A 12,916-nucleotide genomic window follows, 5' to 3' on the forward strand; every position below is an offset into this window, starting at 1 on the left:
ACTATGATGAAATTTATGGTAATCCAAAGTCCTTATCATATGAAAAAGAAATTCTCATGCTGCTTGCCCCCTTTACATAAAGCAGACATATACAACTCTATAAAGCAAAAGATTAGAGATGCCTAAATCCCAAAGCAATCCTCCTAAATAGACAAAGACTCAGAGATCCATCAACTGTGCTTCATTTCCAAGCCTCTCCCACAAACACACAAATATTTTGTATAAAAAAATAACAACTTATCTTAAAAATGTTATATAAAGCAAGTACCTCAACAAACATACTCATCAAAGAAAAAATGGGCACAACAGCTCCTATTGCAATAGGCACCAGAGGGACCGTTGGATCGCTTGTCAGACGAGAGATTGAGTATTTTCGTAGGCTTGAGAGAGATTGTGGTGATACATCTAAGAAACTCGAGGCAAAAACTTATGTAGGAGTCTCTAGGAAAACTACCAGTTTACCAACTAGTCGAGTGAAGACAGCTTCGTTAGGATCGTTGCTGAGCATGAGCTGGAGAAAGAAGAGGAGAAGCAATAATAACAGCAGTAGTAATAATAATAGCAGTAGTTTTCTGCCTAGTATGTGTTCTGCTGTGGATGTCTCAGAAAGCAAGAGGTTTGGCGGGTTTAGTTATAGAAGCCTCAAAACAGATGTTAGTATTGATCCTTAAACTTTTCATTTGTTCAAAGTTCACTGTTATTCTAGGCATAAGGCTTGTTTTCTTTCTTTTCCTACATCAGTATATAAATTTTCTATTTGTAAGTAGTAGTATCTTTTTAGTATCCGAAACCTTAGATGAATGATCTTTCGGTTGTTTGTTGCACAAAGCTTTAGATGATCCTTAGCTGTCTTATGACCATTTCTTGTGTTCAAAGGGATGCTTGTAATGAATCAATTTGATGATAGATCTTTCAGAGTTTGCAATTTTCAATCTTTTATGTTAAGATTATCAGAAACAACAGGCTGGTTTCAGGTTAGTCTTGTCATGTTTCGTATATGATCCTCTTCTATTTGGACTTCCTCATTTTGATTGGATTCTATAATATTGATTGGATTTGGATCATATTTAATTAGAGTGGTGGGGATGTGCTTTCATCAGATTCAGACTAAATTGTCATTTAAGATAACAATGAGAGTTTGATAAAGATCCTATTATGAAAATATGACAATATATCCAATCCGAATTTGATTTCTCTAGTCACTTCATCACCTTACACATATATGCTTCATGATGTAAGAAATAGACCTCAACTGAGATAAGTAAAAGGAAGAAAGCTCTGTTTCATTTGTTTACTGTAAGTAATACAGTCTTTTTTTTTTTTGGTATCAGTTTACTGAAAGAGGAATTGAGCATATTTCTAAAGTGCTAAATCTACCTGTATTACACTCAATTATGTTATATAGTACAAGGTTATCATAAGTAGCAACTATAAGCGCCAATTTATGGAAATCATCATCTAAAATTACCTTCATTTTTCTTCACCATGGAATATGAAACCCATGTCTGTAACCCGTCTGAGCTGGGTGCTTTGTATACGACTCAGCTTTCTCCCATCTAGCCGGTGGGTGGCTCTTGCATCATCTATTAGATCACAGTCCTTCCTACTTCTTGTCAAAGAAACAAGTTCCATTACTGTCATTCTAGAACCCAATAAGATACATTGTAGGTTGGAATCAATCTTACAATAATGAGAGGGTCTGAGGGTGTTATAGTTATATATATACCTTCAATTCCAAGAAGAAAGGCTCTGAAGCTTCATCTAAGAGCATAGCTACGGCAACATATAAACCAAATTCAAATGGTACCTGAAGTAAACTGATAAATTATAGGCATTAGTGCAGTTGCATAAACCTATTCTAAATGTATACCTTTCACCAGCATCAGATTACTCTTGGCTGGTGATTTTTCCAGCCAAACGACGTAGTTCGCTTTTTATGACTCGTGGAAAGTTCAGCAACCTTGAGATTTATCAGATATTTTCGATTTTTGATCATAATTATAAATCGGTGGCATTATTATTGAGGTTGGAATCTAGAGGGTTTAAGCTAAGTCGGAGTAAGACTGAATATTTGGTATGTCGTTTTGGCACTCAGAGGGGGACAAGCAATGAAGTGGTGAGTTTGGATGGAAAGGATTTGACCATGAGTGAATGTTTTAAGTACCTAGGGTCGATCATCCAGAAGAATGGTGACATTGATCAAGACGTGACCCACAGGATTAAGTCAGGGTGGCTTAAATGGAGAGCGGCCACGGGAGTGTTATGCGACCGCAGCATTCCCTTAAAGTTGAAGGGAAAATTCTACAGGACTGCCATAAGACCAGTGTTGCTCTATGGTACAGAATGTTGGGCTTCTAAGAAAGAGCATATTAAAAAGATGGAGGTTACGGAAATGCGCATGTTAAGGTGGATGTGTGGAAACACTTTAAGAGATAGAATCAGAAATGAGGTTATTCGCAAGAAGGTAGGTGTGGCGGGCATTGTAGATAAATTAAGGGAAAATCGTCTGCGTTGGTTTGGACATGTAAGACGGAGACCCGAGGGTGCACCGGTGCGAAGAGTGGAAGAGTGGGACCATGGAGGGATTAAACGAGGAAGAGGGAGACCAAAGATGACTTGGTTGGAAGGAGTGAGGAAGGATATGAAGTGCATGGATTTACGTGAGGATGAAGTTTTGGATCGTAAGGGATGGAGGAGAAAGATTTATGTTGATGACTACACGGAATAATCAAATTTGGTTCATGTTAGCCGACCCCACTTTTGGGATTAAGGCTTTGATTGATTGATTGATTGATTGATTGATCATAATTATAAATATGTCAACTCAAAATTAGACAACAAACAAAAGTAATACTAACATTATTAGATCAATAATGTCAACACAAAAATATAAAAGAAGCTTAAAAGTTGCTCTTGATGGAAAAAACGAAGTGAAAGCTATTGTTCTAACATTATTAGATCAATAATGTTACAGATAGTTTACATAAACAACAAAAGGACCCAGAAAGGGCACGCAGTCATCAAGCTGAATTGTGTTCTACGGTATCATAACGCTTACTTCTGTGACTGTGACTGTGACTGTGACTCTCGGATGGGCCGTATGCTCGACAGCATAGAAGAAAATACAGGAAATTAATCAAACTCAGAAAAGCAACCAACCAGTAATAGTAGTCCACATGACCCTTGTTCAGATTGCTTGATAACCAGCTCACCTTTCCCCCAGTGCTTGTAAAAGTATCAACAAGATTAACCAAGAGGCTACCCACCACACTTGATACCGCCATTCCTAGTGTGAATATAGCCATCGCAATGCTTGACATGCTCTTAGAAAGGTGAGCATAATAAAACTCTATCTGACCAACAGCGTTAAAGGCCTCAGCAAATCCTAGCACCACAAGCTGTGGCGCCAACCACAAGGCTGACATGTTGACTACTGCATCAGGTTTATCTTCCAATCCCTCATCAATAGCAACTTTTCGTCTAATGGATTCCACTACTCCAGCAATTATCAGTGACACACATGATAACAGTAACCCAGTTCCCATACGAACTCTAGGTCCAAGCCCGCGTGGCATGCCAAGGTACTTGGCCATCAACGGCACGACAACACGATCATAAAATGCTACCCAGAATGTAATAGTTACAATTGAAAAAACTTGAAAAGTACCCGCTGGAATTTCAAAACCTGAAATGATATGTCGGTCCATACTTTTTGCTTGAAGGGTTGTATAGCTGTTGTTTAGAGCTACTAGCATCATGATTCCTGTAGTCCACATAGGCATAATTCTTAAAATAGATTTAAGCCTTTCTACTCGCTCCACAGTGCAGAGGCTCCAAGGGTTTGATGCAGATCCATCTGGATTCAAGTCCCTTGCAGGATCTATAATTACGCAAGCACTGTTTAAACACCTACAAATTGCAACAGATACAGCACTATCAACTAAATATGGATAGCTAAAATTACACTATTAGAAGCGTTCCACCAGTACAAAACTAGGAATTTTGAGCTATCTTACATGGACTCTTCATTTCACCTTAAAAATCCATGTGGAACAATGTCAAATAGTGGACACCCTAACATGGGCAAGGGTATTTAGGCACTTAATTGTAGACCAAAATTTATGAAAATGAACAAGTTATCCACTTGAACTCATATCAATGTTGGATATATGTTGATTCTGAGTTCTATGTAGCTTCAATTGAATTAGAAAACAAAAAACCTAAAAGCATTGTGAGGCTGGTTGCAGAAGTATATAGACATTCAGTGATGAAGAATGTCAAACTAAACCATAAAACACTGTGAGGTCGGTTGCAGAAGTATTCAGACAATCAGCTATGAAGGATGTCAAACTAATTAAGTGTACCTTATGTGATCACTTGGGGTAGTGGCCTCAGAGTCATTTTCGCAATAGTAATGCACTTCAGCAGGATCAACAGGGAAACTAATTTTCCTTCTCCGACATGCAGCTACTGGAACTTGAAACAAACCAAGAAATAAGTTTTCTTTGGCCTTTATATGTACATACAATGGAGAACCGAGTAGGAAGGTCACAAGAGAAAGAACCATCAAAATTGCAGGCACACCAAATCCAATTTGCCAGCCAAATTTATCTTGGATATACACAATAAATGTCAGGGCAATGATAGTAGACAATCCTGTTGAGGCATAATACCAGTTAAAGAAACTATCTAAAACCCTTTCATTATTGGGGTTCTCTTTATCATTCACTTGATCAGCCCCAAAAGCCAGGGAACAAGGTCGCACACAACCAGCTCCAATAGAGATTAGGCCAAAAGAGCCGAACAAAACAAGATATTGAAGCGAAGTAGCTGTGTCACAATCCTTACTATACTTTGCACAAGGTGCAGGTTTCATCCAAGGAATCATAGAAGTTGACCAAAGCATAATTGTTCCCTGTAGAAAATGATCACGCAGATTCTCAGTTTACTGATGCATACTGTCTGTTAATTAACAAGTAGTCAAGTGAAGGGTTAAGCATGATAACTTTTTTCTCCAAGAAATTACTACAGATTTTTCAACTTAATGCTGCCCACTAACAAAAAAGGAATTCTTCTTTAGATTCAAATTATATATGAAGTCTGATAAAAGCCTATCACTATGTTCAAGCTAGAGAAGTATTCACAATTTCCCTAAACCTTGTGGAAATAACCCTATTACACATAAGAACTCTAATGGCAATGTATAGTTACTAAAATGACAATACATTGCCTTCATATGAAATCTTACCATGGATCTTTCCTTTACAATATCATCTAACTCGCTTAATAGTATAATTTTTGTTATCATTTACAGAGCCACAAGTCACATACTCCAATAACAGAACAAACATAGTATTTTATGTAAGGGGGCCGAAAAGCTTCTCCTAGCAAGGCAGTAGGAAAATTAACAGCATTGCAATCAAATGCCGTCACATTGGGCATAAATACAAACCAACATATCCTACTTCATTAAATACTCTATTAAGTACTTAGTATATAAATGATTCCAGGCACAAAAGAAGATAGAAATATTCAGAATCCTAATCCCCAAAAACAGTAAGAACCCTGAATTGGAAATGTTTAAAACAAGACATTAAAACAATCCAAATATCAACTTACAAGAAGGCTGCAAAAAGTCCCAAAAGCAATGACCCGAAAACGACCCAAGTAAGAATCTGAGAGAAACCCCCCAAAAATGGCCAGTACATTGGAAGAAGCAGACCATAGTGACAATATGATACTCCCTTTTGCAGCTTCCAAGTGATACACATTCATCAAGTAAAATATCATGTTGGGCAATAAACCATAGCTTGCTACCTTCTCAAATGACTCATTAACTGCCCACAAAATCAAATTGCAAAACCAAAAAATGCAAACAACCCATCAAAAGCATAAACATTAAGCATTAATTACACCAATTGAAGCATGAATATGTTATATACTACAGTAGTATTTCTAATCCAACAAACGGAATATACTTAATGATGCAAAACCACAAAAAAAGGCAAACAACCCACTAAAAGTGTAAACTTTAAGCATTAAATAAGAAATAATAACACTGATTAAAGCATGATTTTGGCATATATCAAAACCGTCAAAACAAAGAATATAATCCAAAGCAACTAAATTCAAAAATTCCAAAATCAGAAAGAAGTATAAGCTAATAAAAGAATTGGGAAAATGCTTAAATAGAAGAAATTAAGTTGTACCAATTATGAAAGGCAGAGTAAGTAGACCACCCCTTCTTCTGGGTTTAGGGGATTCATGATGTGAGTTCTGATGATTTAATAAAAACGCCCTTTCTTCCTCTTCTACACTTTCATCAATCGCCATTTTTTGATTTCTTGTAGTTTCAGAAGTTGCAAAAAAAAAAGATGATTTTGAGCAACTGAAGATTATATAGTCATGAAGATTTAATTTGAAAAGAATTTGATATTGTGCAAGAAATTAGAATCCAAGTCAATGGAATACGACCGCCTTCGCAAGAATTTGATTACACAAAGCGAGGCCCTCGTGGTTTCTTTGGTAGCCGGTACAAATTGTAAATTTTATGTCATGTTTTTCTGTAGCTCTATTCTTTATTTCAGATATAAAATGGGGTCAAGAGATGGCCTATGGGTCGGTCTAGGCTGGGTTGGGTTGGGTTGGGTTATGTACTTATGTTCGATGTAAGTTGGGATGGGGTATGGCAAAACCCGAGGTAGGACCGGGTTGGTTGAGTAATTTTTGGGTTAGGAAACCTTTTATTTATTTTTTTGGTATATGTACAAGGAATTAGAACCCAAGCCAATAGGATAGTGAATACAACCGTCTTCGTGTGATTTAATTATACAAAGTGATGCCGTCATGAATCGTGGTGTTGCTTATACTAGCATAAGCTACTCATGAAATGTTTTTTTTGCTTAGCTTTTATTTATTTCGTATATGGAATTGTCAAGAGATTGCCAACATGTCGAGTTGGATTGTGCTCGTTGTGTGTTGGGATGCGCCATGGTGACATAGATAAGACCACCAGGTTAGTATGGGCCGACACAACTTGGGCCGCTTTGTGGGTTGATTGGATCAGGTGTTTGGTTAGATTGGGCAATTTATGGGTTAGGAAGCGGATTTGAGTCTTTCCTTTTTTTGTTTATAGTTGGGAAATTTAGTTTAGGTGATGGGTCGGATTCATTCGGGTTTAAATGGGTGGAAAGTTATAGATTGGTTAGGTGTTAGGTTATGAGTCTTGTAATGAGTCAAATCAATTAAAAGCTAACATTTATTGTTAGTTTTTGTGAATAGATTGTGAATAATCAATTATATTCTAATGATAGTTTAACTCAACGAAACATTTGAAATGAGTTGATTATAGAAAGTTGATAAGCCCATTCATCTAGCTACCAACAACTTAATTGTCTTGTGACTTGATTGTGAGTTTCAACAATTAAGGGACCAATACTACGTATACCATTTAAAAATCTCGTGTTTCTTAGAGTCACGATTATTATACAAGACGAAATAATCATACCTATATACAGTGTAAATTGTAATAATTTCTCCACCTAGAGAAAAATAAAAAAAATTATCACACATTTCAACCATTCTCAAATTAGAAAAGGGTTTAGCTATGAATTTAATAAGCTTGAATCATCTAGTACCAAATAGGAGTTTAAGAAACAAGTTCATATCATAATAAACCCCTTTAATAATCTATTAATGTTCATCGAGGGAGAAATTTTAATTTGGCTACAATCTACAAGCTCTAGCATTTCATACATACAAAGGAATGGCCCAAAATGGGAAAATCTACACCACAACATTCGTATCACGCATTTCTATCCGGCGTAGGAAGAGGGTGACTAGTTTCGAAATGCCGGTTGGGCGAGGACTCATCTATATCTACCACATAACCATGTTGGTGTACCTTCTCATCTTCATCTTCATCTTCATCTTCATTTTCGTCGTCTTTATGATAATCTTCCTCGTGATCATCCTCCATGTCTTCCTCTTCGACGGCATGTATGATGACAGAATTCCTAGGGCTTTCATAGTCATCTTCCGGTTTTGATAGGAATGCCAAGGCAGTTACAACATCACTAATCAAAGGTCTTGTGCTAGCTTCTTCTTGTAGGCACATTGCTGCTACTGCAAGGGCTTGATACAAACTTTTCACTGGATACTTGTCTTTTAGTAGTGGGTCTGCCATCTTTGTGAACATCTTTCTATCCTTAAAGAGTGGTTGTGCCTACAAGATGGTAAAAATATTACGCGTTACATACAAACTTCAACATGAGATAAAACACGTATAGTTTATATGCATAGTAGAGCTGATCATGGATCGGGCCATACAAGGTTGTAGTACAACCAATTTGTACGAAGGTCAAATCCATAAAATTCAAGAAAGGGGGATCGGGTTAGGTGAACTATGACCAAATTAGGTTAAAAAACGCTTTTAAATCCAATATTTCCTACATAAAAACTTGGAATGAAAAATAAAATTAGTTTTGACTAATAGTACTAAGCTAGATGTAATAAAAATACTTATATAACACAATGCCTAAACATTATTGTTAATGTAACAAATTTCTATAATTTCTACTAATAGATAATTAAACATAATAACCATAAAAGCCCCTACAAGTTTGCACAACAAAGAATTGAAACAAATATAGCAGAGTTGCTAGTTTAAGAATTTAGACATACCCAAGAAATGAGGTTTTGTTCAGCTGTTGGTTTAGTAGTATCAACAGCTCTCCTTCCGGAAATGAGCTCAAGGAAGACAACTCCAAAGCTATAAACGTCGGATTTTGTGGTGAGCTTACCAGTCATGGCATACTCGGGTGCACAATATCCGTACGTGCCCATGACTCTTGTCGAGACATGTTCTTTGTCCCCAGTTGGACCAATTCTAGCTAGCCCAAAGTCTGAGAGTTTAGGATTAAATTCTTCGTCTAATAGGATGTTTGATGCTTTAAAATCGCGATAGATTACTGGTGGCTTGCTAGTCTCGTGCAAATACTCGAGCCCCTTGGCAGCTCCCTCGGCTATCTTCATCCTTGTCTGCCAAGACAAGGGCTCCGTGTTCGGAGGAAGATCTAGAATAGGTGTCAATAGACTAGTCAAACAATTCACTCGGCCTGCTAAAATCCGACCAAAAATAACTTGATAGCCCGTGAAAATTTATCTAAAAATTGAACTATAAAGCTAACAAATAACATACTTTATAAGATCAATAGATTATATGAACTTGAGAATGAAGTTGACTCAACCTAAACCCGATAATTTTAAATGAAGATTTCAATAACCCTAAAAAGTAGGTAATAGGTACAAAACATTAACGGTACATATGACACGTCTAGCTACATAAAGATTAAGATTGCTATTTCAATTGACATGAGTATACTAGAAGATTGCAACTATTAAGAAATTGATATTATTACCTAAAAGATGATCTTCCAAGGATCCAAAAGCCATATATTCATATACTAAAATTCTCTGATCACCATCTGCACAATATCCAATCAAATTGACAAGATTTGGGTGATCAACAAGGCTTAACATGAAAACCTCTGATAGAAATTCTCTGTTTCCTTGCAGTCCATTCCTGTCAAGCTGCTTCACAGCCACAACCTGATTCAAACAAAAACATATATATATATAATTAAAGATCATTCATCCATATTCGCGACAAATTAAGCTGATACATTGGTTTTTCACAAATGTATGATTCTAGACTAATCATAATACTTCATTTCTTAAAATTGCAATTGTTTGACCAGCACATTTGTCAGTACACAGGTTAAACATTAATATTTAATTAAAGCTTAGTATAATAAAAACATGTTGAGACAAATCCAACTAACAACATTCATAATACGTTACCAAAATTCGTGTACTAAAAATGCAGAAGTCAAGGTGTTGCAATTTTTTTTAAAAGGAAGTACGACATTACCTTGTCTACACCTTGAAGGTAACCTTTGTACACCCTCCCGAATCCGCCTTCACCTACGAGATTATCAATGCTGAAGTTATTGGTGGCGTTAGCCATTTGTCGAAATGTGAATGTTTGAGCTGCTGAAATCTTTTGGCCGGAGATTGATCTATCAGAATACTCAACCGTCTGCTGTTTCTTCTTACCTATGACATACATTGATACACAAGAGCACAAATATGATTATATGATACTAAATAAAAAAAGAGTCAATATTGTCCAAATAAAACTGGGCAATAATTATTTCTTTGGGTGTTCCTTCATCAATTTGACATGATCTAAGATCCTCATCATTCATCATTTTGACATTACACATAAGGCATTCGGGTTATAAGGTGTTCGGGTCAATTTAGATCATATATAACTAACATGGGGAAATTTCTAGTTTCTCATATTGGGAAATGTAATTTGTTTTTCATGGAGGCATCTTCGTAAATAAATCAACAACTTTTTCATTGTTGGTTTATTCGAAAATGTCATGTGATGTTTCTCAATATGAGAAACTGGGACATCCCCATAAATATATTGTCTTTCTTGTGAATATAAATCTATTGATAATATATACGTAGTATTAATTTAATTTTAAGTTTGGTCAGGATAATATCGGTGAGGATTACAACTTAATATCACGTGTAATTTCTACCATTTAACAGCTAGCTGCATTGTAAAAAAAAAAAAAAAAAAAAAAAAAAAATCAATGCAAAAAGGATGCAACACTCAACGCAAAAAAATACATATTAATATTATCATCATCCCTAAAATCATAACATATTAACATATGTTTCATGTAAGATAATTTTCAAAATCATTATAAAAAACTAAATTTAAAAATTTTAATTAGCATTTTGAAAAAAAAAAAACCTTTTGTAGTAGTTCTGAAAGAGAAGGTCTTAACAACGGTAGCAATAGACATCTTAGCATGATAATTCCCGTTATTATTCATAATGGCTCTCTTACCACTCCTCCTCCTCCTCCACCTACTGCTCTTCCTCGGCGTCGACACGAGGCTGCTACTGCTGCTGCTACGGCCTTCCTCGTCGAGGATTTCCGCCCTGCAGCAGCCTAGAAAGATCATCTTCTTTCAGCTTATTATGCCCTCCTTCCTTATTTTCCTTCAAAAAAGCAAACACCCCAAACTTAACTTTTCCTCCTTTAGCTTTTTATCATTAACCATTCATTACTATATCGAATTCCCTCCTTTAAATTTATTATTATATAATAAAATTAAAAACCCTCTTTTTTCTCTAACTTAAATTTATAAATAAATACACATATTTCCCATTTTATTTCCATTTATAATTAAATTGAAACAGTTGGCATATTACAAGTCTAGGCCTGCAATTTTTGTTTGTTACAACATTACAACTATGTATTGGCTGCACGACCATATGTATGTGATTAGGTTGACAATTTGGTTTTTTTAACAGAATTTAATTATCTCATCTATTTTATTTTTTTCCTTTTTTATTCATGTTTATCTCTTTTTTTTCCGTAAACTTTTAACTTTTATTGGATGATTTTTAAACTAAGGTGTATAATATCTGATCTTGGTCAACCTCGTGTCAGCATCATCCTAATAGACATTAATTGTTTTTAATGATCATTTAATCATTCATGTATGCATGTACTTGTACTTTCTAAGTAGATACATGATCAAATGATTTAAATTTATACTTACAAAAAAGGATTTAAATTTATGTAAGTTGAATTAAGACTATATATTCTTTTCGCAAGTATAAGTTTTGATAAGATAAAGAGTAATAAGTTTTGATAAGATATGAAAAATTCAGATGAAAAAAAACACTACATAAGTTAGTTAAAAATTAGTGTATGTATGGTGCAAAGGAATAAAATAAAATGGGATAATAAAAAACGTAACATTATTAATTTCATCTCAAATTCTTGATCATTATTTCATATTTGATTTACGTAATTTATATCCCCCGCCCCTCTCTAATTTTGGTTTTTAATTTTTTTTTTTTTTCATGTGTACATTATGCAAGGATGTTTGACCAAATATTTAAATAACAGTCAAAAATAAATAAACAAATAGATAAATAAATAGTAGTCTAACAACATTATAGCAAATGGCTAGGTCGGAATTAGAGCATGGTACAAAGACTAAATATACACGACTACATTAACATAAAAGACTAGAATAATATGTGTAGCATTATTGTCAATGTTGTACGTGTGATTAATTACTAAATGAAAATTGATGTTTGTTGGAAAGTTCTAAGGTTTTTGTTGGGTAATTGCATAGGTGATTTTAATTTATAAAATCAGTTTAGAACAGATGAGCCATAAAAAAATACCTTACCAAGTAATACGTATTGACATCATGACATATATGAGTAGTACTAGGGTCAAGGGAATGATCAATTTGATAACTTAGTAGCAATAAGCCAACAATTTACTATTTTATCAAGGGACAAGATTCTATTTTGATCACTTGAGAAAAACAAGTTAATATAGAAAAACAAGTTAATATAAAGGCCCTGTTTAGCAAAATTAGCAGTAGCAAGTAGCTTATCAACCAAACTATCCGTTTCACCCGTGGGTGATGGATGGATGGATCGGGTGGTGTGGATGGAGGCAGGTGATGGATGCGGGTGATGCTCCATCCGCCCCAAACCGGATCCATTTCCTTCTCTACATGATAGCAATATTTCATATTATTTCTTGGGTTTCTTATCCTATTCGCAACTTTTAAAGTTTCACCATTTAAAAGTTCACTTTAACCTAAGCATATACGAAGTAATCATTAAATTATTACATCGTTTTAGATACCACATCGATTCACTTTCATTAACGATAGATGTAGCTCACATGATTTGCACCCCTATGGCACGATCCAACCTGACACGTAAAAAAGCATAGCTCATGCACAAAACACATAGACACAAACATGCTATCATGTCAATTCATGCATATTTGGTCGACCAT

At 35.2% G+C, this 12,916-nt stretch overlaps 3 protein-coding genes across 4 annotated transcripts; 1 reads left to right on the forward strand and 2 right to left on the reverse strand.

Moving 5' to 3' along the window:
• The first annotated feature begins 296 nt into the window (after positions 1-296).
• LOC145578362 (uncharacterized) lies at positions 297-671 on the forward strand. Its single transcript, XM_081635690.1, has one exon. The coding sequence runs from the start codon at positions 297-299 to the stop codon at positions 669-671; it is 375 nt and encodes a 124-aa protein (XP_081491816.1).
• Positions 672-2,840: 2,169 nt separating this feature from the next.
• On the reverse strand, positions 2,841-6,551 carry LOC145579547 (protein NRT1/ PTR FAMILY 1.1-like). Of its 2 annotated transcripts, none has more exons than XM_081636788.1 (4): positions 6,240-6,551; positions 5,620-5,837; positions 4,365-4,915; positions 2,841-3,909 (listed from the first exon to the last, which is right to left on the reverse strand). In XM_081636788.1, the coding sequence occupies exons 1-4, from the start codon at positions 6,331-6,333 to the stop codon at positions 3,021-3,023; spliced, it is 1,752 nt and encodes a 583-aa protein (XP_081492914.1). In that variant the 5' UTR covers positions 6,334-6,551; the 3' UTR covers positions 2,841-3,020. The 2 variants fall into 2 exon arrangements, with proteins under 2 accessions (XP_081492914.1, XP_081492913.1); XM_081636787.1 differs by having other exon boundaries at positions 6,210-6,551.
• A 1,253-nt stretch (positions 6,552-7,804) lies between these two features.
• On the reverse strand, positions 7,805-11,060 carry LOC145578363 (putative serine/threonine-protein kinase PBL23). Its single transcript, XM_081635691.1, has 5 exons — positions 10,832-11,060; positions 9,932-10,116; positions 9,420-9,609; positions 8,683-9,074; positions 7,805-8,224 (listed from the first exon to the last, which is right to left on the reverse strand). The coding sequence occupies exons 1-5, from the start codon at positions 11,043-11,045 to the stop codon at positions 7,805-7,807; spliced, it is 1,401 nt and encodes a 466-aa protein (XP_081491817.1). The 5' UTR covers positions 11,046-11,060.
• Between the last annotated feature and the right edge of the window lie 1,856 nt (positions 11,061-12,916).

This window comes from Chenopodium album, chromosome 14, assembly GCF_948465745.1.
Source record: "Chenopodium album chromosome 14, dcCheAlbu1.1, whole genome shotgun sequence".
NCBI classification, from domain to species: Eukaryota; Viridiplantae; Streptophyta; class Magnoliopsida; order Caryophyllales; family Amaranthaceae; genus Chenopodium; species Chenopodium album.

Excerpts from the sequence above, each read along its gene's own strand:
- LOC145578362 (XM_081635690.1), top strand. The coding sequence starts at position 297 with ATGGGCACAACAGCTCCTATTGCAATAGGCACCAGAGGGACCGTTGGA.
- LOC145579547 (XM_081636787.1), bottom strand. The coding sequence starts at position 6,333 with ATGGCGATTGATGAAAGTGTAGAAGAGGAAGAAAGGGCGTTTTTATTA. Across the intron at positions 4,916-5,619 it reads GGACTTTTTGCAGCCTTCTT|GGAACAATTATGCTTTGGTC; the intron begins GTAAGTTGATAT and ends CATTTTCTACAG. Across the intron at positions 3,910-4,364 it reads ACCCCAAGTGATCACATAAG|GTGTTTAAACAGTGCTTGCG; the intron begins GTACACTTAATT and ends TGCAATTTGTAG.
- LOC145578363 (XM_081635691.1), bottom strand. The coding sequence starts at position 11,045 with ATGATCTTTCTAGGCTGCTGCAGGGCGGAAATCCTCGACGAGGAAGGC. Across the intron at positions 10,117-10,831 it reads TTTCAGAACTACTACAAAAG|GTAAGAAGAAACAGCAGACG; the intron begins GTTTTTTTTTTT and ends TGTATGTCATAG. Across the intron at positions 9,075-9,419 it reads CTTGGAAGATCATCTTTTAG|ATCTTCCTCCGAACACGGAG; the intron begins GTAATAATATCA and ends CACCTATTCTAG.